Here is a 25,797-nt window from a genome sequence, read left to right on the forward strand (position 1 = left end):
CATGCTAGTTCCGAAAAACTAAGGTTGATTCGAATAACTGAACAAACCATAAGAACGAAAATGCCAGTTAACTCATGTTTTTTTAGACGTAATTGACATGTTTCAAGAATGTCAGGAATGAAAATTGTGCAAATTTGAAATTTGGCCTGAACTGGCATAATTGAATAAACTATAGGGACGAAAATAACAGTTAATTCGAGTTAAAACATGTGGAGTTCACACTTGTCCAAGATGGAACCGACGAACCTAGAGGTCCCAAAGAGACCACCTTGCTCGGAGTCCAACGGTTGTGCCCATTGCCGGGGTTTCACTGACCGGATAGTTAAAGCCTATGTAAACTTTTAAAAAATGGGCGGGTTGTGTCGTTTGGGTAGCAAGTATCAATCTATCATCTAGAAGATAGAAATCAAAGAATCCCCAAAAGGTTTAATGTTCAACAACAGCTTAACTTACAATTGAAAGCAAACTCACCTAAAAGTAGAAACAAAAATCTGCCCTGAAAAAATTATTTAATTACAAAAAAGTTTCCAAACAACACATAATCAGTGGTCCAACTATCCAAGTATGTAGAACCAAGTGTACATCTATAAAAACTAAGAAAAGTAGCGGAAAACAAGGATTTGTTGATCATTTGCAACAAGAAAACAGAGTACTAGAAAAAAAAAACCAGAGTATTTACAAGCAGTTATGTGCTTTAGAAGATGCTAGTCTCTAGCTGCAGTATCAAAGCAGCACAGAAATCCAGAAATAGCAACTGTGGACCGTTGATCCTCTGGACGTCGAACAAATAGCTGTCCTCTGGAGTCTTGTAAAGCTGTTGAATCAAGATGAGATAATTGATTATTCGATTTACATAAAAGTGGCAATTTCGACACGTTTAGTTATGAGTTACTTGCTCAAGGTCATGCTTAATTTCTAGAATGTCAAACATGTATTTTTATTACATAAAACATCCTAAATATGAAAAACTAGATTATTATTGAAATATATTTAATTGTTGTAGGGGAAGGTTCATTGGGGAACACTAAAAAAGTGGGGAACAGCGGGGAAACAAACTCCGATTGGACTCATTCCAGCGGCGTTGGAACCGGCTCGTCAAACCCTAACTAGGATCTCTTAACCCTAAACCCTAAATCCTAAACTCTAAACCCTAAAGCTAAAAAATAAGGCTAAAACCTAAGCTAAACCGTAAAATCTAAACTATAAACCCTAAACCCTAAAAGCTAAACCCTAAAGGCTAAACCTAAAGCTAAACCCTAAAGCTAAACCCTAAACCCTAAAGCTAAACTCTAAAGCTAAACCCTAAAAGCCAAACCCTAATATATTTAGGGTTTAGGGGTTATGATTTAGGGTTTAGGGTTAAGAGATCCTAGTTAGGGTTCGACGAGCCGGTTCCAACGCCGCTGAAATGAGTCTAATCGAAGTTCGTTTGAGTCGGTTCCCCACTGTTCCCCACTTTTTTAGTGTTCCCCAATGAACCTCACACAACTGTTGTAATCATATATGACATATTAATTGTTTATATAAAAATTCAAGAGTGTAGACAGATATGAAATGACGGGTTCTACCTGAATTTCAAACTTTACAACATTTTGTGATCGAATATCGTTGGTTGTAATCGCAGAATTGACGTAATGGTTCTCGTACAATTGGTGGGCTGTGATCGGCTCAGTATTTGGGATGCTTGAAGCCCATCTGCACTTAATGTTATAAAGCCCGGTCTTTTTCCAGCAGACGTTTAGGTCTCTCAGAACTTCAAGAACACGCGTCATTATCTCACGCGGATTCGCTGGAATCTTGAAAACCAAAAACGAAAAATTCATGTACATCATATCAATCAACGAGTAAATATAAAAAGAAAGCTCTGGTCATCAAACAAGCGGTAAAGTTTGACCTTCAAAGTCAAAAGGACAAATCTTTAAATTTTAAAGTGAAGTTAAAACAGCAAACCTGCATCCCGACTTGCCATTTTCTTTCACCGGGCATATTGGCTCTCAAAGAGTTCTCCCACGTAAGCTTGCCCATTTGGGCCCGCTCCGAGACACGGTCTAGATGCATAGTAGCAAGGTCACCCTCCTACGCCAAATAATATCAAATTTCACACCCAAATTATCAAACTTTAAGCAATATAATAATGTGAACGTATACCACAAAAATGGTTAAATTAATATATACACTAACTTTTTATAAGATGCTAGTTTTCTCGACTTTTGATAAGTTGCAAATTTTTGTACCTCCAAAAAGTTCCACATCAAAATTATGCATTTTCCATCCTTACAGATAAATTAGAAGTGGCAAGCTCGGTGGGTTGAGAAATGGGTCAAAAACGGTTCATTTATTAGTATGGGTCAAACATTATTTTGCTCATTGTATACCTTTATTTAGAGTAAATTACAAAATTCGTCCTTTATGTATGTCACTTATTGCAAACTGTGTCCTTTGTCTTCAATAATTACAGAAAACGTACTCGATATTTCCAAACCCTTGCAAGTTATGTCCTTTAGCCCTAACTCAGTTAATTTTTGTGGTTAAATCTGACCAAATAGACCCCACATGAGAGTAAAATGACCAAAATACACTCATGTGGGGTCCATTTGGTCAGATTTAACCACAAAAAATTAACTGAGTTAGGGCTAAAGGACATAAATTGCAAGGGTTTGCAAACATCGAGTACATTTTCTGTAATTATTGAAGACAAAGGACACAGTTTGCAATAAGTGACATACATAAAGGATGATTTTTGTAATTTACTCCCTTTATTTATAATCAACTCATTAATTATTTTACAAAAAATAACCTAAATGAATCACAACATCCTTTTTTGCCTTTGGAACATCAAATAACTTGTAAATAACAAACAACGCACCAGGGACTCGGAAATTTCAGCTCCAAGATACCCACCAACCACACGCGTTTGGTTATCAAACATCAAATAATACGCAACCGTAGCCTGATATAAGACAAATTTAAGATGTTAAAACCAGCAAAAGATTTCAACTTTACGCAAAACTATAACAAAAGAAATGAGATTATTACATCATCTTGTGCTCGGCTTTGAAGTGATTGTATCAGATGGTTCCGTTCATAACCCATGTTGATCACTTTTTTGATAATCTCTTCATCAAGCTGACAGATAAAAGAAGCGTAAAGTTAGATGACTCGAAAATGACAGAAAAACAAGAGCCGGTTATGACGCGTAGATACCTTTTTTAAGTGCTCTTTTGCGTCTGGGGCAGGAACGGCTAAGTAACGAGGAAGTTGACTTTTGAACCAATGATGTTGACGAAGCTCGGTGATTGTTATTCTTTTCATAGGATCGACCACAAGCATTCTAGGAATTAGATCCCGAGCCCCGGGTGATAGATGACTAGGAAGAGTATATATTCCTGCCTGAAAATAAATAAATGAGAAATTAAAAATGCGACACCTTGTAGCATTTTCTTCCAAAAAGTTTCCGACTTACACTATCTTAGGTAGATTTTTTGGAAGAGTTTCACAATCTTGTCATTTACTAAGAGGCGTTTAAAATATCTATTGACTCAAAAGTTACGATTTTCACCTGACGGTAAATAAAACTAGAGGTGGAAAGATGGGTGATCGGGAAGGTTGTGTAATCGGTCAAAAAGGTTCGTGCCAATATCATAGTTGTCGATGGCGAATAGCGACAAATAGCGACAAGGCACCTATAGGCTACGTAGCGAATAGCGACAAATAGCGATGGCTATTTTATAAATAGCGATTACACTAGAAAAAGAATTTTGAAAATTTTGATATGTATATTACATCAAAATACCCTTGTATATATGATATTTTACATGTATATTTAACAAAAACCTATAAATCCAGCTATTTTATAGCTATATCTAATTGATATTAACATCAAAAAAAAGGCACCCAAACTGTCGCTAAGCTCGCTATTCGTCGCCATAACCAACATAGCGACACATAGTCGCATCGCCATAAAGCGCGCTATAGCGACCGCTATGGTCGCTATTAACAACTATGGCCAATATGGGTCGAGTCTTTGTTCGTTAAATACTTAAATATGATTACAATAATGATGTAAATCTTCATACAAAGAGGTCTAGGATGTTGCGTGCATGTAAAATACATTTTGGACGACTTTCACTCTTTTTTATCTGTTCCTCTTTTTACTAAAAAAATTTAGTAAAATGCACGGGTCAACGGGTCGAAATCGCCACTTCTAAATAAAACACAAAACAATACCTTAATTTTCTTGAACAGATTGGGAATATTTTCATCGTCAAAAGGAAGAGTGCCACATAGAAGGGCATACAAGATGACCCCACAACTCCACACGTCTACCTCGGGTCCTGCATAAAGTTTACCAGAAACAACCTGCATATCAAGTACGAATCTTTTTAAATTATGTTTTATAACCAATATGATTAATTAAAAATGGCGTAACCGACCTCTGGAGCAGCATAATTTGGACTTCCACAGCTTGTTTTGAGAAAATGTCCATCTCTCATTATATTACTCAACCCGAAGTCCGCAACCTTAACGTTACCTCTTGAATCCAAGAGAATATTTTCCGGCTTAAGGTCCCGGTGGACTACCATATTCCGGTGGCAATATTCTACTCCGGAGATTATCTGTTTTGAAAATAACAATAAAGTTGAAGGCATCATAAATAGTGAAATTGATATGGTATCTTCATATCATTGCAGCCAAGAATTTTACGACTGCTGAAAATATGAGATATAATGAGGTTTTAGCAATGACCTTATACGTTTGAAATTGCTGAATTAAACACATAAGATATGTGATTGATTTTTCATTTTCTGCAACTAAAAGCAATCTCATTTGAATCTTTAACATTAAGGGGCTGTTTGGCAACATCTGAATGGTTAAGTGCTGAACCAGTAAGAGGTCTGAACCATTTAGTGCTGAACCAGTAAGAGGTTTGAACCATTAAGAGCCTGTATAATGCTTAACCGTTCAGAGGCAAAAGTCTGACCAATTCAGATTAGAGGACTTAAACATTCAGACTCTGTATAAATCTTAACCATTCAGAGGCAAATGTCTGAACCATTCATACATCTGCTCATGAAACAAATAGTCTGAACCATTAAGTGTTGAACCAGTAAGAGGTCTGAACCATTAAGAGCCTCATTAAGAGGTAAACAAACAGCCCCTAAGAAAAATTCGGTATTCCTGGATCGTACTTCCTTTTTCTAAATATAGGATAAAAAAGATTACTTCTTTATTTGTATTTAATTATGCATAAAATTGCCTATTATGTTAGTCTTTAAATTGCTTATAAGTAGAGGTGGCAATTTCAACCAATTTACAGATGAACAGTTCAATCCTTGTTAAGTCTAGTCTATAACGGGTCAAACGGGTATAATTTATAAGCTATAGCTAGAAAGGAATCGGGTCAAATGTGTTGAAAGTTGCCCGGAGCGTATTTTAAATTTTTAATTCAAAAAATCATATTATTCTTGTGGTATGTAGGTTTTGTAATTATAATTAACACGCTAATCACGTACGTAAAACTGGATAAAAGGTGTTCCATATAATAAGGTCAAATCTGACATGTACCAAAAAGTCACCCGCCATGACACTTTACCGGATCCTCCCATTTTACCGCTTCTATTTAAAATTCTTTAAATAGGGTTTTTTTTTTTTTTTTTTTTTTTTTTTTTTTTTTTTTTTTTACAATTGTCGGAACAAAAACATACCTGCTGAAAAATTTTGCGGGCTTCATTTTCATTTAGCCTTCCTTTTTCTACAATATAATCAAAAAGCTCTCCGGACTTCACATACTCCATAACAACATATATATCAAGGGGTGTCTCTATCACCTCATAAAGTCTTATAATATGAGGATGCACAAATAATCTACAGATTTTGATTTCCCGTCTCACTGCAAACACGTAACACATGAAAGAATGATTCTCAGATGAAATATCTAACCGATGAAATAAAACAAATCTAATGAGATATGATCATAATACCTTTCTCCTCCATTTCGGGATTCTTAAGTTTACGGCGGTTAAGAATCTTGACGGCCACTTTGTAGCCGGTCAACGTATGTTCAGCGATTTTGACTTTACCAAAAGAACCATGGCCGAGAGTTTTCCCGAGCTTGTAGTTATGTAATAATGCATCGGTGGTACCACCTCTATTTGTTCTGTCCATTTTCCTGTCATAAAATTACGACAACATATAATTGATACATGTTCGGTACGGGCTGCAAGGTTGCAACGGTTCGGGGTTGGTTAATTTGGGTTAACCCGAAACACATTTTCCTCAAAATTTCCTATCTTTTTAATTTTTTTTTTTATAAATAATTAGTGTGACAAACAACGGTTGTGTTCGGATCAGTATCATCTTACCGAAACACTTTCTAATACATGTTGACCATGTTGACACGGGTCATGTCTCATGTCTCGCGATTAGAAACCCGAATAACCGAATTCTGTTAATTGTGTAATCCCAAACATGTTTTGTTCATTATATGTTAAAAACCCATCACAAAAAAAAAAAAAAAAAAAAAAAAAAAAAAAAAAAACCAAGATCACTGAAATTCATATTTCATTCAGCAAATTAAAAGATCCTTAAAGACTACTAAACTCTCTAATACTTGTTGACCATAAACAGTCAAAATTCCATATAAATTAGCTAACCATGGATGAATGCATCATAGTAACTAGAAACTGCTCCTAAATTTGGGGAAAACAATAAAGAATCCGGATCCTATATCGGGTCATCTTTATTTTTAACCCGGATTAACATAACCTGTTCAAATCAAATACCCAGATTAAAACCCTAATTATACACACAATAAAAAGATCCAAGAAACTGAATCAACCAATTAAAAAATTCAAACTTGAAGTAGAATACAACAATTATGATCTCATAAACAATTTGTGAAAAGGGAAAAAACATAAAAATAAATTAAAGATACCTAACAAGAATAGGGTAAGATCACATCCGAAGAAGAGTTCAAGGTGCAAATGATGGAAAGGTTTCAACTTTAATTTTCAAGATTTATTTTATTTTCAACTCTGAGTCAGCATTGCAAACGGATATACATACGCCGCGATCCAGAGTTTCTGTAACAGCCCCTGAAGTTTAGAGGAAGAGGCAATATGTGCCCTGAAGTTTTGGTGATGACGAGTTTGGTCCCTAGTGTTATTATGCTTTTATGAATCTTAATTTATTGGAACGTGGTGAGGGTAAACGAATGAATAAAAGCACGAAGAAAAAAAAATCTAAAATTTCAAATGCCTTCTACGAGTGGAAAATAAAATCTTTAGATCATAACTAACTATATAAACTAAGTTATATCAATGAACATAATAAAATTATCAATACTATATCTATATCTATATCTATACTATATAATAAAAAAAACTATTTTTTAAACACTTGTCATAATATTAGGACATGTTTTATAGATAAGTATTATTTTAGTTTAATCTTTTCTAATTAATTATATATAATCCTCCTACTAAATATTATTTAGTTTAATTTCTTATGGATAATTATTATTTAGTTTAATCTCATTCTCATTTATAATATTATTTATTTAACTAATAGAGTAAATACGATTTTGGCCCTGTGGTTATATCACTTTTACTCTTTTAGGCCAAAAAAAATTTTTAACATCTGAACTCCCAACGCTTTTTTAATCTTTCTGGTCCCTAACATCCTTTTTCTAACTCTTTTGGCCCCTAACATTTAATGGATGAGGTTAGTGTTAGGGGCCAAAAGGGTTAGAAAACAAAGACGTTGGGGGCTCAGATGTTAAAAAATTATTTTGTAGGCTAAAATAGTAAAAGTGATATAGCCACAGGGGCCAAAATTGCAATTTACTCTAACTAATATTATTTATCATTTATACATTTACGGAGTTTTAAATAATGAGTTAAATTTATTGAGACTTCGTTAACAAATTTTGCTACAACATAATAATCTATTTATATCAATCTAAATTTTTATCTATACTATACTATGTAATAAAACATTAATGTGTGACACATGTCGTTCATTGTAGGTATTTATTTTGTGATTCTCTGTTAAGTAGTAGCAATACTATATATACCATTGTCAGCGACCACCAACACCGGAAAAGCTCGTAAAAACAAAATAAAAAAAAGGAAAAAAATAACGACGAGCGAAAAGCAGACGTTATATCTTTGAATCACGCACGCTCGTTGCTGAGAAATTAAACCAAAACGTAAAACATAGAAAAAAATAACTAAGTCCATCCAGGACCCGCATGTTGGACGAACTTGTTAAACGCAGAAAAATAGATGTGACGTGACGGGCCTTTCAAACGGGAAAAAATATACGAAAAAATGTTGAACCCCACACGCACGTTGTGGTGCGTTAACTCACAAAATTTAGAACGAAACGAAAAACTTTGGAAAGATGAAAAGTATGGCGGTCCAAAATTAAAAACAAAAAAGAGTTGGGATTAAATTGCAAAAGATGAAAAACTTTGGGTTAAAAGTAAAAAAAACAAATGGTCTAAATTGCAAAATTAAAGTTATTATTTAATTTTAGATAAAGATAAGAATAAAAATAGGTGATATCTATATATTGGTTATTAATTAATTAATTAATATTAAAAGAAATTTATTAAACAAATATATATAAAATTTATGAGGTTGAAGGAGAAAATGTCATGTGTCATTATTTGGAGTCTTTTATTATAAGTTAGATTAGATTTTCTCGCCTCACTTCCATACTTATCTTATATTAATTAAATAAATGAATGAATGATGAGCTAATATTAAATTTTATCCTACTTTAAATTTTGAATACCATTCTTCTATTTTTCTAATAAAATATTATCCGAAATTGTAAATTGTTAATTTAAAACATTTTAAATAAAACAAATTATTTATCACGTTAACCAAACTTTGTATTAATATATTAAATATTTTTATTTTCACTATACAAAATTAAATTTACTAACTTTTTTTATTATTTGGTATATAAAATTACATTTATTTAACTCGTGTAATAAATGAGGTTTTTTAAAGATGTATTATTTTATTATTTGGTAAACAATATTACATTTATTCAACCCATGTAATACATGTGGTTTTAAAGTATAATTTTTTTATTTGATATATAAAATTACATTAAATCAACCCGTACAATATGGTTCTTATATATATATATATATATAACTTTTTATTATTTAATATATAAAATTATATTTATTCAACCCGTGCAATAAAGGAAGTTTTTAAAGATATAATGTTTTATTATTTAGTATATAAATTTACTTACTCAACCCGTGTAACACACGGGGTTATAACCTAGTTATAATATACGAGAAGGGTATTTTAAGATTAAAAATAAGTTTTTTTTTTCCTTTTAATTTATAAATATATCTAATGAGGGTAAATTGATCTTTTATATAATAATTATATTTTAGCCCTTATCTTATTACACGTAAATCCTTGAGTTTTAACATAATTATGGGTAATTAGTTACACTTTTCTTCCTCCACAACAAACTTAATTCTTTTATGTATTCTTCTCATATCTTATAAACTATAATGTTTAAAAAAACCACAAGTATCGTGAAGACCTAATCATTTTTGTTAACATTTCAATAGCTGTCTTGGTTAGTATTGATGTGTGGATTAAAAGATACAAGTAGAAGATGCCTTAGTGTACAATTGACTAAAGCCCAACGTACTTAGTCATTATCACAGAATGTTTAATAGCTACAGAATGTCAAGTAATATCGTAAATTTAATCCTCTTATCTAGATTACACTTTAATCTCTCATCTTTAACAAAATTATAGATAATTAGTTAGTAGTTATACTTTATCCTCTTATAAAAAACTAACCTTCCCTGATTTTTAAACGGTTATAACTTTTTGGTACGCTAATATTTTTTTTTTAAATTACACCATATAAATGAGTATTTTATTCTCTTTACTTTGAATATAGTATTGCTATATTTTTTAATTAAAAAAGTTGATATGTTACGTGATTAATAATGTCTAAGGGTGAGTAATAACTGAATCGTTAACCGAAATCAACCAAAACCGAATTAAGTGAAAACTAATTAACCAAAACTCGAATTAACCAAAAACGGTTATCGATTTTTTGTACCCTCATTTAACCAAAATTAACTAAACCGAACCATTCATATTTCATATATTTCTAGCTTTTATACCTTCACTTCATGTATTTCATATTTTTACCCCCATTTTATGTATTTATACCTCCATTTCGTGTACCTATACATCCATTTCATGTATTTATACCTAAATTTTATGTATTTCTAATCAAAAGTTTTAGCCAAAGTTTGATTTTGGCTATTAACCGAAATTAAATGAATCAAATAAAAAATCGTCAATCTAACTGAATAAACCAAACCGATTAACTAAAAACGGATTGGTTAATAAAATAGACTAATCGATGACCTTGATTTCAGTTGAGGATAATAATCTAACCAACCGAACAATGCACACCGTGGCAATGTCTATGTTTCACGTTGCATCGCGCGCACACCTATCAGTTATTTAACAAAACTGATTATCGGTGAGCAATAACTAAATTGTTAACCTAAACCAAACCAAACCAAACCGAAAATAGACGAAACTGAACTGAAATCAACCTAAAACTGAATTAACTAAAAACCGAATCAACCAAAAAACGGTTATCAATTTTTTTGTACTCTCGTTTAACCAAAATTAGCTGAACCGAACCGAATCATTCATATTTCCAAATATTTTCTAGCTTTTATACCTCCAGTTCATATATTTCATATTTTATATCTCCATTTCATATATTTATACTTTTATTTCATGTATTTATATCTTAATTTCATATATTTATAAGCAAAAGTTTTAGCCCAAGTTTGGTTTTTGCTATTAACTGAAATTAAATAAACCAAACCAAAAATCGTCAATATAACCGAATAAGCCAAAAAATGATTGGTAAATAATATAGACTAACCGATTACTTTGGTTTCGGCTTCGGTTGAGGATAATAACCGAACCGACCTAGCCATACACAACATAATGAAATGAATTACCCGATTACTTTGATTTTGATGTATAACTATCACAATGATGCTACAGTAAATATCATATGAATAAGAAAACTACCAAAACCGAATATCGCAATGCGACTTGTCGCTCCTGCCGCATTGCGCGGGCATCCTGCTAGTAGTGTTAGAACGACATATTGTAATAGTTGACCAATGATTCGTGAACCTCGCGTAACATTCTAGATTAATATAACCGAATAAATCGAAGTGATTAACTGAAAACCGATCGGTAAATAATATAGACTAACCGATGACTTTGGTTTCGGCTTCGGTTGAGGATAATAACCTAACCGACGGAATCATACACAACACAATGAAATGAATTACCCGATTACTTCGCTTTTGATGTATATCTATCACAATGATGCTACGGTAATGTATTGACAAAAATGTATTTACATGTGTCCCTAATCCTAATAGTGCCAAAAGTTGGCTAGGAGGGACTATTTTTGCCAAAATTGAAAACTATGAATGTGGAGGGATTAAAAGTGTCAACATGCTTAAACTATGCCTCTGAGTGACCCTTACGGTGTTCGTATTCTCAAACGAGCCACTTGTTGGACGAACGATACCGTTTGTAATTTTAATTGGAAGTTTGTTAATTAAAGGGTTAAAAGCGTCAACATGTTAACTTACCTCTGAGTGACCTTTTAACGAACCGGGAGCCTTACGATGTTCGGTTATACTCCCGGGTATGCCTAAAATTGGTCTTGAGGGGTTAAAAGTGCAAATTATGAAAGTTATATTGAGTTTTAGAGCATAAGGACTAAAACTGCCAACTTTGGGAACTTATTTGAGGCCGCGGAGGGGCGCGAAGGGCTAAGGCTTTTCCGTTGCGGGTAGCCATACCTTCACTAGTTCAAAATTTTTGCTTGTTCACCACTCAAAGCTCCTATACACCTCACAAACGGAAATATGGACTTGTTTCTTGTTTAGGACACGTTAGGGGCACTTGTAATCATCTCATGAAGCCTCATAACACTTGGAATCATCCTAGAAATCCTCCAAACACTATAAATAGGTGCATGTTTCATTTTGAACTTGCACCTATTCTTGAAATCATTCTATACTTCTCCTCTTGAGGTTCCTGAGCAATTGGGAGCTTCCGCTTGAGTTTTAATCACTTCCTTGGATCACTTGTAAGTGTTCCTTTCATTGTTTATTCGTTTATTAGGCTTTTAAAGCCGAAAGTCAATCATTTTCGATAAACGCTTTGACTTTCGGTTTAGACCTTAATGGTTTAGCCATTGTTCGCAACGAACATGGCTACGTGATCGTAATTAGGTAGGTGTTAATCCCTCAAAAGGGCACCTCCTAAGAATCAGGTTTGCTTGGTCAATTGACGAGTCAACATATTAATATTTTAAAAAGTCAACGGGGAAAATTTTGATTAGTCAAGGACTGATTCGCGACTGCTTAGGGGCGGTGGTGGCAATGGCGGAGTTGAAGTGAAAGGTGTTGGTGGTTGTTATGGCATTGACCGTGGTGATGGTCGGGGCTTCGACGATCTGCAGAACAAAGTTTCGTCAAGATTTTGTTAATTGATTTGGTGTAAAAGGTCGGTTGTGTTGTTTATTTATATGAAATTTGATTATTAACAAGGTTAGATTGAGTTTTATTCGGTTTCACAAGATTAGGTGATATGGTTCAATTATAAATGATTTGGCTGGTAATTTCGAGTGCATATGGTTCACCTTAGAGGCTAGGTTCATGGTGCAGATTTTGGTAACACAATCAAGATTTGGAAGGTTATTGATCATCCAAAAAAATCACTGTTAGGCGCAAATTCTGCATTTAAGTTTGAAAATTGCTACAAATAGCCCCTCTAGATATGTAAGGTTTTTAATTTTGGTAGCTAATTATCATACACACCATTTTCTTTTCAGAAATAGCAATAATGGTCCCCCTGTAGTTTTATATATGTTTGTTAAATTTTATAATTTAAATCTTATAGTCTTGAGGTCTTTAAATAATAATAATAATAATAATAATAATAATAATAATAATAATAATAATTAAAAACAAATCGAACTTTTATTTAACTAAATAATAAAAAAAAATACGGTTCGGATCCAATTTACAAAACCAGTAAGATTTCTAGGATCCGTTTTTTTGGCGGATGTTACAACCTCCTTCCCGTCATCACCATTACAAACATCTTCCCCCCACTCAACTCCTATCCCCTCTCCCCCCTACTCGGCCTTGGCCTTCTCACATTCGACAAAATCCTAAACAAACCACTCAATATGATCCATTGGCCTTTACGGCTACATGTTCTCCGTCTTCCATTGTGCCTTGATCCTTTACCGTTGCCAACAAATCCCCGGAGTGGCATCATGCCATGTCTGATGAGTTTCAAGCTTTACATAAGAACGAGACATGGTCTTTAGTTCCTTTTGTCAACAACACTAATGTTATTGGTTGTAAGTGGGTGTACAGGTTAAAGAAAGATGCACAAGGCAATGTCACCCATCAGAAAGCATGCCTTGTTGCAAAGGGGTTTACGCAACAACTCGGTCTTGATTATCATGAGACATTTAGTCTGGTAATAAAGGCAACTACTCTTCGGGTTCTCTTGTCTCTTGCCGTGACAAGCAACTGACGTGCAAAATACTTTCTTACATGGGATTTAAAAGAAAATGTCTACATGAAACAACCACCTGGTTTTATTGATCCACAAAAACCAAAATCATGTGTGCCTTCTTCACAAATCTCTCTATTGGCTCAAGCAAGCTCCTCGGGTCTGGTTTAATCGCTTATCAGGAGCTCTAGTTGAACTTGGCTTTTATGGATAAAAAACTGGTCACTCACTGTTTATTGTTAACTATGGTGGCACTCTTGTTTATGTAGATGACATTATCATTACGGGCAACAATGACTCTGCTATTAATGGCCTTGTTCATCGCCTCAGTTCCATATTTGCCATTAAAGACCTTGGAAAGCTTCATTAGTTTTTGGGAATTGAAGTGGTTCATCACAAGAAAGACACCGTCCTATCACAACAAAAATATATTCTAGATGTCCTTCATCGTTTCGGCCTCTCTGCTTGCAAGCCGGTAAATACTCTAATGCGCACGTCCCAAGTGTTGACCATTCATCGTTTTGGCCCACTTCTCTCTGATTTGGTGAAATATCGTCAAGTCATTGGTGCCTTAGAGTATGCTACTCTATCTCGCTCGAATATTGCTTTTGTTGTTAACCGTGTATGTCAATTCATGCATGCTCCAACAGAAAATCATTGGTCGGCAGTTAAACGTATACTCTGGTACCTAAAGGGGACCGCATATTTGGGTCTCTTTATACGCCATTCTTCGGGTTCCGTCTTGCAAGCCTTTACAGATGTCAACTGGCAAAATGTAGTCACTTCACCGGTTCATGCCTATTCTAACTCAGATTGGGCAAGTTGCCCAGTTGACCGTTATCCACAGGAGGGTTCGCCATATATCTTGGATCCAATCTCATCTCCTGGTTTTCCCGTAAACAACAAACTATTTCAAGATCTTCAACCGAGTATGAGTGCCCTTGCTAATACAACGGCATAATTAATCTGGTTACAGTCTCTCCTACATGAACTAGGTGTTTCAGTAAACACATCCCCTACACTTTGGTGTGACAATCTAGGGGTCCCTTATCTCTCAGCGAATCCTATATTTCATGTTCTAGACGTAGATTTTCACTTTGTTCGTGAACAAGTGGCTCAAAGTCAATTAAATGTCCAGTTTATCTCTACAAGTGATCAGATTGCGGATGTTTTCACAAAGCCCTTACCATCTCTATGGTTTCCTCGCCCTCAACTTGCAGGGGGATGTTAAACAAAAAGTTTGTCATGTTTATTATTGTTAAAGAGTTGAATGTGTAATATTTTAGTCTTTATATTTGCCTGATTGTAACCTCTCTATCCAGTCAATAAAATCGAACCCTTTGGTTTAACATGGATGTGCTTCATGGTTACATTTTGTCACATCCTTGTACTCATATTTTGAGGTGGGACAACATTGGCTATACGTATATAAACGTTTATACGTTGTCTCATTAGCATATCATACATTTTAAAATTGTTTTGTACTTTATTCGTGACATGGTTTTAGCACAAATACTTCGTGTCTCACATGTTTCTACAGTAGTCAGTTGGATGACATATCAACATTTGGCTTAGTTGTGCCTTGGCTTGCTTCTCTCCGGTGCAAGTTTCACGTCTCTACCACCGTTTAGCGTGCAAGGGGTGTTAGACTATTAGCGTCACAGTTGTCACTACTTTGTAACAATTAGGAGTGGCTAACTAACCTCTATTCCTTGTTTGAATAAACACATTACATGTACAAATTACAGAAAGTTTTAGACTTTTTTTCCCCTCTCAATATTAGATTTCACAAACAATGTCTTTCAAAAATGAAGTTATGTTCCTATGTACAACATCTGATTGTACACTTAACAACATTTTCTTGACATAAAGCTATGTTTTAACGTACAAGAACATTTTTCTGACATAAAGTTATGCTTAATACATACGAGTAAATACTTCAATTGTCATGTTTTATTATAAGAGTCACATGATGGATAAATCACTTCGATTCTTTAATGACATGGATTCAAATATGAAACAGAATTCATGTACATAACCAATAATCATTCTCGAAAGTATTTTTTGATGTACACAAACAACGATTTTCAGACAAAGTTATGTTAGTTGTGTTCATATGTACACAAACAACTATTTTCTAACTTCTGAGGTAACATATGTTACAATGTACACAAATGCTAGAAACCAATATAATCAAAGTCTCAACTAAAACCTCATTCAAAACCCGGTATTTGATAATGGAAAACTAACAAATTCCTCATTTTGAATCTAAAAAATCTACAGCCTATATCTCATGGTTAACAAAAATTACATTCCATAGCCTATTTTTCTATATTCTATACTCTATATTCTATTTTCTATTCTATTCCTAGTTTTATATACAACAAACTGTGGTATAATACAATGATGAATAAACGAATATGGCTAAGCTAGTTGGGTTAGAAACATCTGTACATGGTTATGCAATATGCTGTCCTGGCTCGACCCCACGAGCCGCCATTTGAATCCTGAACTTATGGCCAGATGGGGCCGTGTGATCTCCGAGAACACAGACACCAATGATCATCCATGGTTTCATGAAGACTGTATTTACAATCCTTCACATAATCTTCAATGGTGGACAGATCTTCTTCACTGTGCCCAGCATATATGTATTTACAGCTGTTTGCAGGATTTTTGCAAGCCTCTTATGAAGAGCCCATAAAATCTTCATTGACCAGACTATTTGACTTTTTTCATCATTACTTACATTTGGGTCCCTGGTCTGGTTGGCAGCAGGCTTGTGAATTCTTCATTGACCAAGACAGGTTTGACTTTCGCATGATCTTATGAAGAACACGTAGAAATCCATATTTAAGGATTTTTTTTAATATAATATGAGTGTTGTTTGTTTACTTTCCGGCTTTTGCTTTCTCCATCTCAGCCTCCTTTTCGGCTTTCTTTCTTTCGAGTTCAGCCTGTTTAAGGTTCTCCTCATGGCATTTTAGAAATAGCCTCACAAAGTTGCAAAGGGTTTGAGTAGCTGCCCAAAAATAGGCAGACGTAATAAATCAATAACTGTTTGGATTAACGGTGGCAAACGGGCTGGGTCAAGCCGGTTGGGTAACAAGTCAAAACAAGTTTGTACCAAGATGGGTACTTTTTGGTAGAGCTGCAAGTGAGCCGAATTGTTCGCGTTTGTTTGTTAAGAAAATGAACGTGTCCGTGTTCGTGTGTTAATTTTAGGCAACAAACGAAAATGAACGTTGATGAACACAAATGAACACAAACTAATGTTCATGAACACAAATGGAAACAAACGAACACCAACAAGTGTTCATGGACAAAATATATAATACACTGACACTTATTAGATATTTTATTTGTCGGAATTTTGAAGTATTTAAATAAAATATAAAAACTAAAACCACTAATGAACTATCGAACATAAACGAACACGTTACCAAATGTTCACGAACATAAATGAACGAGCGTGGCCGTTGTTCATGTTCGTTCGTTTGACTAAACGATCAAACGAACGGAATTTCTTGTTCGTGTTCGTTTGTTTAATAAACGAACGAACACAAACGAACTTCCCGCCGGACGGTTCACGAACTGTTCGCTGAACGTTTGGTTCGATTACAGCCCTACTTTTTGGTCCAGGTTGTGTTGACATGAAATTTTTTTTTCTGAATTCTTTAGTTTTTCTGCAACTAACTATTGTGCTAAATATGATTACAAAACTTATATAATTTCAATAACAATCCAAGCTGGAGGTTCTATGCATAAAAAGTACACTTTGGCCCATTTCCTTATAAGCTAAGTGTTTTTATTTTTCTCTTTTGACCCGTTGGAGATAAAATAAGTCATGAATCGACTCATTCATAAGTAAATGGGTCGACACTGTCACATCTAACTTTGGTTTCACTCTAAATAGTTGCATGAAAGTTACCTTGTTCGAAAGGGCAACGGGCAGGGTCTTCACCAAAATATAGGGCCAACCCATCAGCACTTTTACCCTGTAACAGAAACAATTAAATGAAATAATCCAAATAGCAACTTTCTTACAATAAATGGCAAATCATACATATAGGAGCTCGATTTCATTCGTTTTCTGTTTTAGGGAACACGATTACAAAAGCAACATTTAAGAGCCTATTTTATAATCTTATAAAAGAACGAGGGCCTGGTTACACGTTAAGAGTTAAGCTTATTGAAAGTATGTTCCCTAAAATGGAAATGAAATAGAAATCGACTATTAAGTATGTTCCTTTAAGGTCCAGTTTGTCCTAGAATAACAGAAAAATTTATTGAGATTTACCACAACGGTATAGAAATTTGTAACATTTGTAACTTCTGCCTCAGCATAGCCGATGAACTCTTGCAATGTCTGACAATGCCAGAAATACTTAATCAGTGTTCTAAACATTAGTAATCTTCAATAACATTAGTTTTAATAAAAAAACTCAAAGCTTGAACTACATTAAATTTTTAAATTTCTAAAATAAACTAAGAACACTGTATTGAACATGAGTGTTCTAAATATTAGTTTTAATAAAACAATAACTTTTATAAATAGTGTAAAAGTAGAGAACAATGTAAAGTTTTATTTACGTGCAGTACGAAAGTTCACGCTAAAACACATCTCACGAGAAACTCCATAGGATGTTTACCTACCTTATGAAAACCTGCGGATACAGGACCATCATTTGCGCATGCTTCTAGTTCATTCCGGACTTTTTTCAGTCCACTGCTAAGAGAAAGCATTTCTTCTGCTAAAGCTTTCAGTTGTATCTGCAAGTTAAAGCATTAATAAGTAATATACTAAAGCTTTTAATAATAAATCTTCGCGAAAAAAGATTAACATAAACCTTTGTTGCAGCTTCGAGGCTAACAAGATCGTCTGGGAAATCTAAAAGAGTTGGTGATTTCGTAGCAAGAAGCTGTACCATGAAAAAAAGTGAAACCATGTTAACGCTTTTCGAGAGTGTGGACTAGGGATGAGATTTTCTTCCCATATACCCCATACCGGTACCCTATCGATTTTAGGTATTCAGTACATGTACTGTATCGGTACCCAGTTTTATTGATTTCGGTATTAAGTACTTTTGTATCCGTACGGGTAAAAAATGGTACTGGTACCGAATTTTATGTACAACTTTAAGAGTATAATTTTTTATATCATGTCTTATTTTGTATTATGGTATTTATGATACTCGTATCGATTTTTACCTATTTGGTACCATACTGAAATGCCCGTACAGATACGTGTACCCGCACAGTACCAATATATTCGATACGGTATTCGGTACCCAGTTTTGTTCAAATTCGGTACTGGCACCGGTACAGGTATGGGTACTGTACCGATCTCATCCCTAGTGTGGACAGTAGAATATTGATTTAGTAGTAATCAAATCTAGAAAATGTTAAAGAGTGTAAGGGCTTGTTCTACCTTGCAGAGATAATGCATTAAGGTCATCCGGCTGTTTGATGCGCGTGTATCTGTCAATTTCAAAAGACTATCCAGCTTGAAACCAACTGCCGAACCTGCAATCGTTGGATAGCATGAAGAAACTTATAAATAAAAATATATGATCTCTATCTTAATGAAGGTATTACCTCTAGCAGTTCCTTGATTTAATGTATTCCCTAAATATAAGATTCTCTTCATAACTTCCTTCAATTTGACAGACTTCCGGACCTAATAAACAAATAACAGAATTAAATCAGGTACCTAAAAACAAAAACAAAAAAACAGGAGTATAGTGTTTATAATAACGGACCACCTCGTCACAAGCAGAGTGTACGAGGTTTAAACTCTTCTTAAAATCTGCAAGCTGAAAGAAAAGTCAAAATGAGATAATAAAATATACAAAGATCAGAACATATAAGAAGTTAAGAACTAGCAGGCATTCAACCCATGATCACAAACCTGAGAATTAAATTGAATTTTGAACAAAAATATATTTAGTTTTGTCTCCATACGTGGCACCTTCATTAGCTCCAGAAAAAACTGCAATATAGTTCAAATCTTGAGTTTAGTTATTGCATCCATGTAGTTAGAAATAACTAAATAAGTTGTTCATATATGGATAATTATTAAAAGAATAAACTATTATGATCTTGATACTCACATGCTCACACTTGCCCAATTTCTCTATGTCACCTTTAAAATTCTGAACAGTCACAATGCAGAAAATCAATACTTATATGAAAGAATCAAGAAAGGTTCATATCTAGAATTATAATATCGAGTAAATACGTCTAAAAAGTTGTGGTTTCACCTTGAGTTGATCCATCTCTTCTTTTGTAGGACAAAATTTGAGAATATTTTCTACTTGATCAACATCTAAAAGTGTCTCATCCATAGCTAAAGCTGCTTCCTGCAGATGGCAGAGAAAGTTGTTATCATTAATCCTCGTAGAAGTTCAAGAAACTATAAACATATATATAAAAATTCCTAATATACGTATCAAGACGTGTTACAACATGATATCCGCACGTACCACGATTTCAGGCAGCGGCATTTTAACCTTTGTAAGCATGATTTCCGTGTTATTGGCCCTCCTCAGATCAATCTAGAATCAAGAACACAATCGGAAAAAAAAGGTAATTACTGAATTCAAAATTAATGAGCTACTTCTATCATAGAGTATAAAAAAAAGTAAAAGGAAATTTAAAGGATGAGTACTCAATTTACATTGCATTACCAATTGGATTTTTTCCGGTTTTGAACTAGCAGCTTTTTTATCTGCTGCTTTAGGAGCAGCTTTTTTCGGCGGTGCGTTGGAGAAAAGCGTCTCAAGTTCTGATACGTCAACATCTGGCGGACTAGAATTCAATAGCATAACATCAGCAGTTAGAAGAAATGATATATATATAGGAAAAGTGTAAAATACAATACGGCTTAACGTACATCACGTACGACAACGTGCGTGATTATGTGTATAACGTGCGTGATTAATGTTTTCATCATGCGTGATTAATGTTTTCCAACATGCGTGATTTGGGTTTTTTAGTTTATAACGTGCGTGATTTTCAAATGGACGTGCGTAATTATCTGTCGTACGTGATTGTACGTTAAGCCGTATTGTACGTTAACTGGCCTCTATATATATATACATGCATTCATATAAATATATATTGCACTCTACACACGACGAATGATGGCTACCTTTGTCTTTGCAGTTCCTCCCACAAGCTTCCTTGCAGAGCCCTGGTTACCTTGTTCCAGTGCAATGGCTTTAAGTTAGATCTTTTCACTGCGGCACCACGTCCACGCCCTCTACCTGGGCCACCACCTAGTCGACCAGGTGGAGGTGGAGGACCACCTGGAGGTCCAGGTGCACCAGGTGGTGGTGGAGGTCCGGGAGCTCCCGGTGGTGGTGGAGGTCCGGGTGGTCCTCGTGCTCCTCCAGGCGGCGGGGGAGGTGGAGGTGCTCCTCCAGGCAGTGGGGGAGGTGGAGGTGCTCCTCCCGGCGGTGGGGGAGGTGGAGGTGCTCCTCCCGGCGGTGGGGGAGGTGGAGGTGCTCCTCCAGGCAGTGGGGGAGGTGGAGGTGCTCCTCCAGGCGGTGGAGGCGGCGGAGGTGGTGCTCCAGGCATCGGTGGTGGAGGTGGAACTCCAGGCGGTGGGGGAGGTGCAGGTGGTCCATACATTGGCGGAGGCGGTGGAGGTGGTGCTCCAGGCATCGGTGGTGGAGGTGGTGGTCCAGGAATCGATGGAGGAGGTGGAGGTGGCTCTCCGCCAGGCAATGGGGGAGGAGGTGGAGGAGGCGGTGCCTTAGAGATTGAGGGTGGGGTAGGTGGAGGGGGGGATTCATGCATTGGTGGGGGTGGTGGTGGAGGAGGAGGAGGTGGTGGAGTTGGAGCACCTTGCATAGGAAGTGTGGGTGTTATAGATGGAGCAGGGGCTTCATACACTGGCGGCGGCGGTGGTGGTGGTGGAGGTGGAGGTGGGAGAGAAGGAGACGGGGCTACATGCACTGGAGGTGGAGGTGGAGGTGGAGATGCAGGTTTACACACAGGTTGAGGAGCTTTTGATTCAGGTGGTGCAGGTGGCGGTGAAGCTTGTTTACTTTGTTGTTGTGGCACAGATGGAATAGGTGGAACTTCCAAACCATCTTGTACAGGTTTTTTAATTGTAGACACATCGCCAAGTGATTGGGTCGCAGGAGGCAGAACTGGAGGTGGAGCTGGTGTTTCCACCTTGTTATTCTCTACTGGTGGTGGTTGTGGAGGTGGTGCAGGGACCTTAATAGATTTAATTCCAAATTTCTTTAGAGCCGCATCATAAGTTTTTGGCACTCGTTTCAAATCTAAAGATGGCGGACAAGAAGCTCGTTTCTTTGATCCCTTTTTATTCTCTAATAACTGAGAATTCTTCATTAGTGGTGGTGCACTCCAATGTCTTGATTTCTTATATAACCGTTTATCAAAAAGAGTCCACCGTGACATATCATATGGTTTTTCCTTTCTTCCACTTGTTAGGCTTTCTTTTTTTAAACTATTCGCCTTTTCCATATCTTCTTTCAACTTTTTCATCATCCATTCATGTACGAAACTCTCAAATTTCGCTTCAAGGGAATCCACCTTATCCTTCAAATCAACGTCGTTCGCTATTGCAGGCTTCAAATTAACATCTTTGACTACTGTATTCTTTAGGTCAACTTCATTGACTATTGTATTCTTCAAGTCAACGTCTTTGACACTTTTGTTATTCAAGTCAGCGTTTTCAACCAACTGGAAACTCGGATCATCCTTAACATGACGATTGTTATTTGCGTCATATGATATATGATCTTGTGATGAATGTGGTTCTACTTCAAAATCTGGAATATCGTCTTCAAATAAATTTGTAGACTCTATGTCATGATCGTGATTACTAAATATATCCTCAACCTCGAAGAACTCATCAGCTGAACCATAGCCACTTGTCTCACTACCGTCAGACGACGATGCTCGGTCTGTGGTGATAATAGATGGTAGAGGATCAGCGTCCACAAAAAGTACCTGACACAGATATGAATATGCATTTAATCTGGTATAGAAAAAGTCAAAGTCAAAGTCAAAGTCAAAGTCAAAGGCCTACCTCCGCTTTAAAGTCTTTTGGAATCTGATCCCGGGCATCCCAGACACTGTCAACTTCATCACGACCCAACATCAATACATACCCTCGGATAAAAGCAGTATGGAATACTACTCTGAATAGCATCTCCTCCTTTACAAGATCATCATCTAAATGAATGCATTCAAGAACAACGTCCCCTTGAACACGAAAATGAATATCGATTTTTGCCAGATGGCATTCGTCCTGCAACCATAAGCTACAGGATTATATAACAGACCAACTTGTATTCTTATAACGTTTCCACTAGACGTGGCAATTCAGACCACTTACTAATGAATGGACTGATTCAAGTTATATATTATATCTAATGAGCAAATATTGCTTAAAAGGAAACGGGTCAAATGGGTGCAAATGTGTTATCATTATTCAAAGATTAGAATACTATTTACCATGGAATCGGTTTAACTTTTGTAGTCATAAAAACACACTAACAATTTATGAAAAACCTATCAAAATTATGGAGAGTTTTTTTTCCGTGGAACCATAGAAAAACTTCCCGTTGTGACCCGTTACCCAACCAGCCCGTTTTGCCACCTCTAGTTTTAATAAACATGGATCCAAATATGTTTACCATTCGATAATAGCGCGCATGTTTCTTGTTCTTTGAGGTTAACGTTGAAAATAAAAGCTTACAGCTTTTATTGGATTCTGTTGAAAACGAGTCATGACCGTATATACGGATGATGGGGCGACAACCCTTTCCATCAATTACCGGAAGGACCCGAAGTATAAGACAATCCAAAGCCAAAGGTGATACTTCAGGTGGCCAGTCAATCCCTAAATTTCTTTTTGTCACATATTGAAGATACCTTATTTGTGACGGTTGAGGATTTAAGGGTGACAAAATATAAACTGCGTCACGAGAAGATTGTTTATATATCAAATCAAGTGTTCTTTGCTCGCCATTATAAATTTTTCTAACTAAAAAAAGCCCAGCAAGCATAAAGGCGAGAATGGGTAAGCCTCCTCTTTCACAATGCAGCAAGAGCACGTTTTTTTGAGTTGAAACCGATAGCCAGCTATCACAAGACTGCAAAAAGTTATCAACAGTTTCTAGTGGTAACAAGGGACACCCGTCATATTGCCAAGAGTATTCGGTGAGTTTCATATCATATGTGGATACTGCATCGGCAATTGCGGTCTTCCCATCACCGCCTTGTTTGAAATTAACAACCATTGCAGAACACTCGGGATAGTAGACTTGAAGCTGAGGTACCATGCCATCCACGTAGGATTTGTATGCATCTGCCTCTGGTGCATCATTTTTGTAGCACCAATCGAAGACTGTAACATCAATGAAACAGATGTTAGATGATTAATATCTTTAAGAGCGTAATCATATTTTTTCTCAATGAATGCCATTTGTTTTGGTTCTCTGATTCTACTCTTTTTGCAGCCTAGAACCAAAACAACTTGATAATAAACAGCCAGTGCTAAACAAACACCAGTGACACAATATCCCTGCTTACATGTCATACGACATGATATGGTAGGGCGAAATTGGTCATATGGGTTGTATGGAGCCAAATCATATGGCCCGTATGGGGTTTGACTTGCATAGAAATGAATGATTTGACCACTGACAAAATCATACGACATATATTGTTACAGACTGAAACCATTGCAAGGTATGGGGATTTTCCAAGTCCAACACCGGCTGTGTGGGCATTAAATGTGGGGTTTATATACCAAACGTACTCGCTCAAGTTTGGGTTGTAACATATATGACCATACCATATAGCCCGTATGATGTGACAAGCTCTAGAGTGCAGACTTGATTTAATATTATACAACACCTATGATGTGACAGGCAAGCTAGCGTACACTACTGGGGATGGTGTCACGTTACTATAACATCACCCTAATAAATCATTAGGAGCTAAAATGGTAGCTGAACTTAAAAATGTTAATGTAGCTATTGGTACGTAGGGTCTCGGGTGGGATGCAGACAAACCTTACTTCTACCGGTGGAGATATCCCACGGCTACAAAAACATACGAACAAACAAACAGCCTAACACTGTAGAGATAGAAGGCTACCAAATAAACATAGTCCAATAGAAAAACAGACCACTATGATTAATAAAGAAAAAAAGACACAAGGGAAGTGCAATTATTATTAAGATGATGAAACATGTGCATGCATGCATGCAAAATAGGTTACGTACCAAAAACCCTATCGTTGATCTCAAGGAGGCGATCCGGCGGATTACGATAGAAGAAACGTTTGAACAGCGCCATTGAATGGCGCTGTTACCACCGTCCCAACCGGATCCCAAATGTTGATTCCCTATGCCTTCTGTCCAATAATATCGACCATCTCATCAACAAATCGATCAACCAGATTTTCAATTTCCTGTTTTCAATAATCTCAATGCAATCAACGCCTCCAAACTTCATTCACCAATTCAATTACAAGAATAGGGGGGAATTTTAATAATTATGTGACGTAAGGTGATTATGATTATGATAATAACGTAATTTAGGTTTCAGGAAGAATTTAGTGACAGCAAGATTGTTAGGGTTTTTTAAGGGGAATCGTAATTTTTGGATAGGAATATGGCGATCACGTACAGGTTTATTATATATGGAATTGGATGATTTTGGAGATATGTTTGAAGTGATTGGAGTGAGGAGATATGCAATTGATTGCAGGAATTCTGCAATGGAAATCTTGGATTCAATTGAAATCGCAAATGAGATTATTGGGGACGACGAAAGGGGAGGTTGAAGAACACTGACCAGCTTTTCCGATTATTGTTTTCTTGTTTCTTCTTTGTGACCTTTTTTTTTTTCAATACACAATATTCTATTATGTGATTAGTAATGTGTGACATGTTTTAAACATTCATTTCTTTTTAATTTTATATCGTATATATTCCTTAAATTTCTTTTTAATTTTATATCGTATATATTCCTTAAAGGTGTTTAAAGTGGGCTCGGGTGTTTGTGAAGATAGGCATGGCTTCATCCGAGATACCTAAATGATTATCATTCAGTTTAAGTTTACATACGACATGTCTATTGCAATTGTGACGGTGTTTTGTCGTAAGGATGG

At 35.8% G+C, this 25,797-nt stretch overlaps 2 protein-coding genes across 2 annotated transcripts; both read right to left on the reverse strand.

The window, feature by feature from the left end:
• Positions 1–478: 478 nt before the first annotated feature.
• Positions 479–7,079, reverse strand: LOC110941884 (SNF1-related protein kinase catalytic subunit alpha KIN10). The gene is made up of 11 exons (XM_022183575.2): positions 6,935–7,079; positions 5,982–6,169; positions 5,706–5,890; positions 4,434–4,616; positions 4,228–4,359; positions 3,205–3,390; positions 3,037–3,126; positions 2,867–2,950; positions 1,951–2,076; positions 1,569–1,796; positions 479–814 (listed from the first exon to the last, which is right to left on the reverse strand). The coding sequence occupies exons 2-11, from the start codon at positions 6,163–6,165 to the stop codon at positions 695–697; spliced, it is 1,518 nt and encodes a 505-aa protein (XP_022039267.1). The 5' UTR covers positions 6,166–6,169; positions 6,935–7,079; the 3' UTR covers positions 479–694.
• Positions 7,080–15,865: 8,786 nt separating this feature from the next.
• On the reverse strand, positions 15,866–25,475 carry LOC110941888 (formin-like protein 14). The gene is made up of 17 exons (XM_022183579.2): positions 24,908–25,475; positions 23,312–24,024; positions 22,702–22,923; positions 20,788–22,622; positions 20,324–20,444; positions 20,120–20,191; positions 19,898–19,996; positions 19,748–19,789; positions 19,546–19,626; positions 19,400–19,450; positions 19,233–19,314; positions 19,066–19,160; positions 18,485–18,556; positions 18,291–18,407; positions 17,935–18,003; positions 17,566–17,632; positions 15,866–16,656 (listed from the first exon to the last, which is right to left on the reverse strand). Exons 1-17 carry the CDS (start codon positions 24,978–24,980, stop codon positions 16,526–16,528), a joined length of 3,942 nt encoding a protein of 1,313 aa, XP_022039271.1. The 5' UTR covers positions 24,981–25,475; the 3' UTR covers positions 15,866–16,525.
• Between the last annotated feature and the right edge of the window lie 322 nt (positions 25,476–25,797).

Source organism: Helianthus annuus, chromosome 5 (assembly GCF_002127325.2).
Source record: "Helianthus annuus cultivar XRQ/B chromosome 5, HanXRQr2.0-SUNRISE, whole genome shotgun sequence".
In the NCBI taxonomy this organism is placed as follows: domain Eukaryota; kingdom Viridiplantae; phylum Streptophyta; class Magnoliopsida; order Asterales; family Asteraceae; genus Helianthus; species Helianthus annuus.

Coding starts and splice junctions, on each gene's coding strand:
- LOC110941888 (XM_022183579.2), bottom strand. CDS start 24,980: ATGGCGCTGTTCAAACGTTTCTTCTATCGTAATCCGCCGGATCGCCTC. Junction 19,315..19,399: donor TACACTCTGCTTGTGACGAG/GTGGTCCGTTAT, acceptor TTTGTTTATTAG/GTCCGGAAGTCTGTCAAATT. Junction 18,004..18,290: donor TATCCGCAGGTTTTCATAAG/GTAGGTAAACAT, acceptor TGGCATTGTCAG/ACATTGCAAGAGTTCATCGG.
- LOC110941884 (XM_022183575.2), bottom strand. CDS start 6,165: ATGGACAGAACAAATAGAGGTGGTACCACCGATGCATTATTACATAAC. Junction 5,891..5,981: donor TCCCGAAATGGAGGAGAAAG/GTATTATGATCA, acceptor ACGTGTTTGCAG/TGAGACGGGAAATCAAAATC. Junction 4,617..5,705: donor CCCGCAAAATTTTTCAGCAG/GTATGTTTTTGT, acceptor TTTTCAAAACAG/ATAATCTCCGGAGTAGAATA.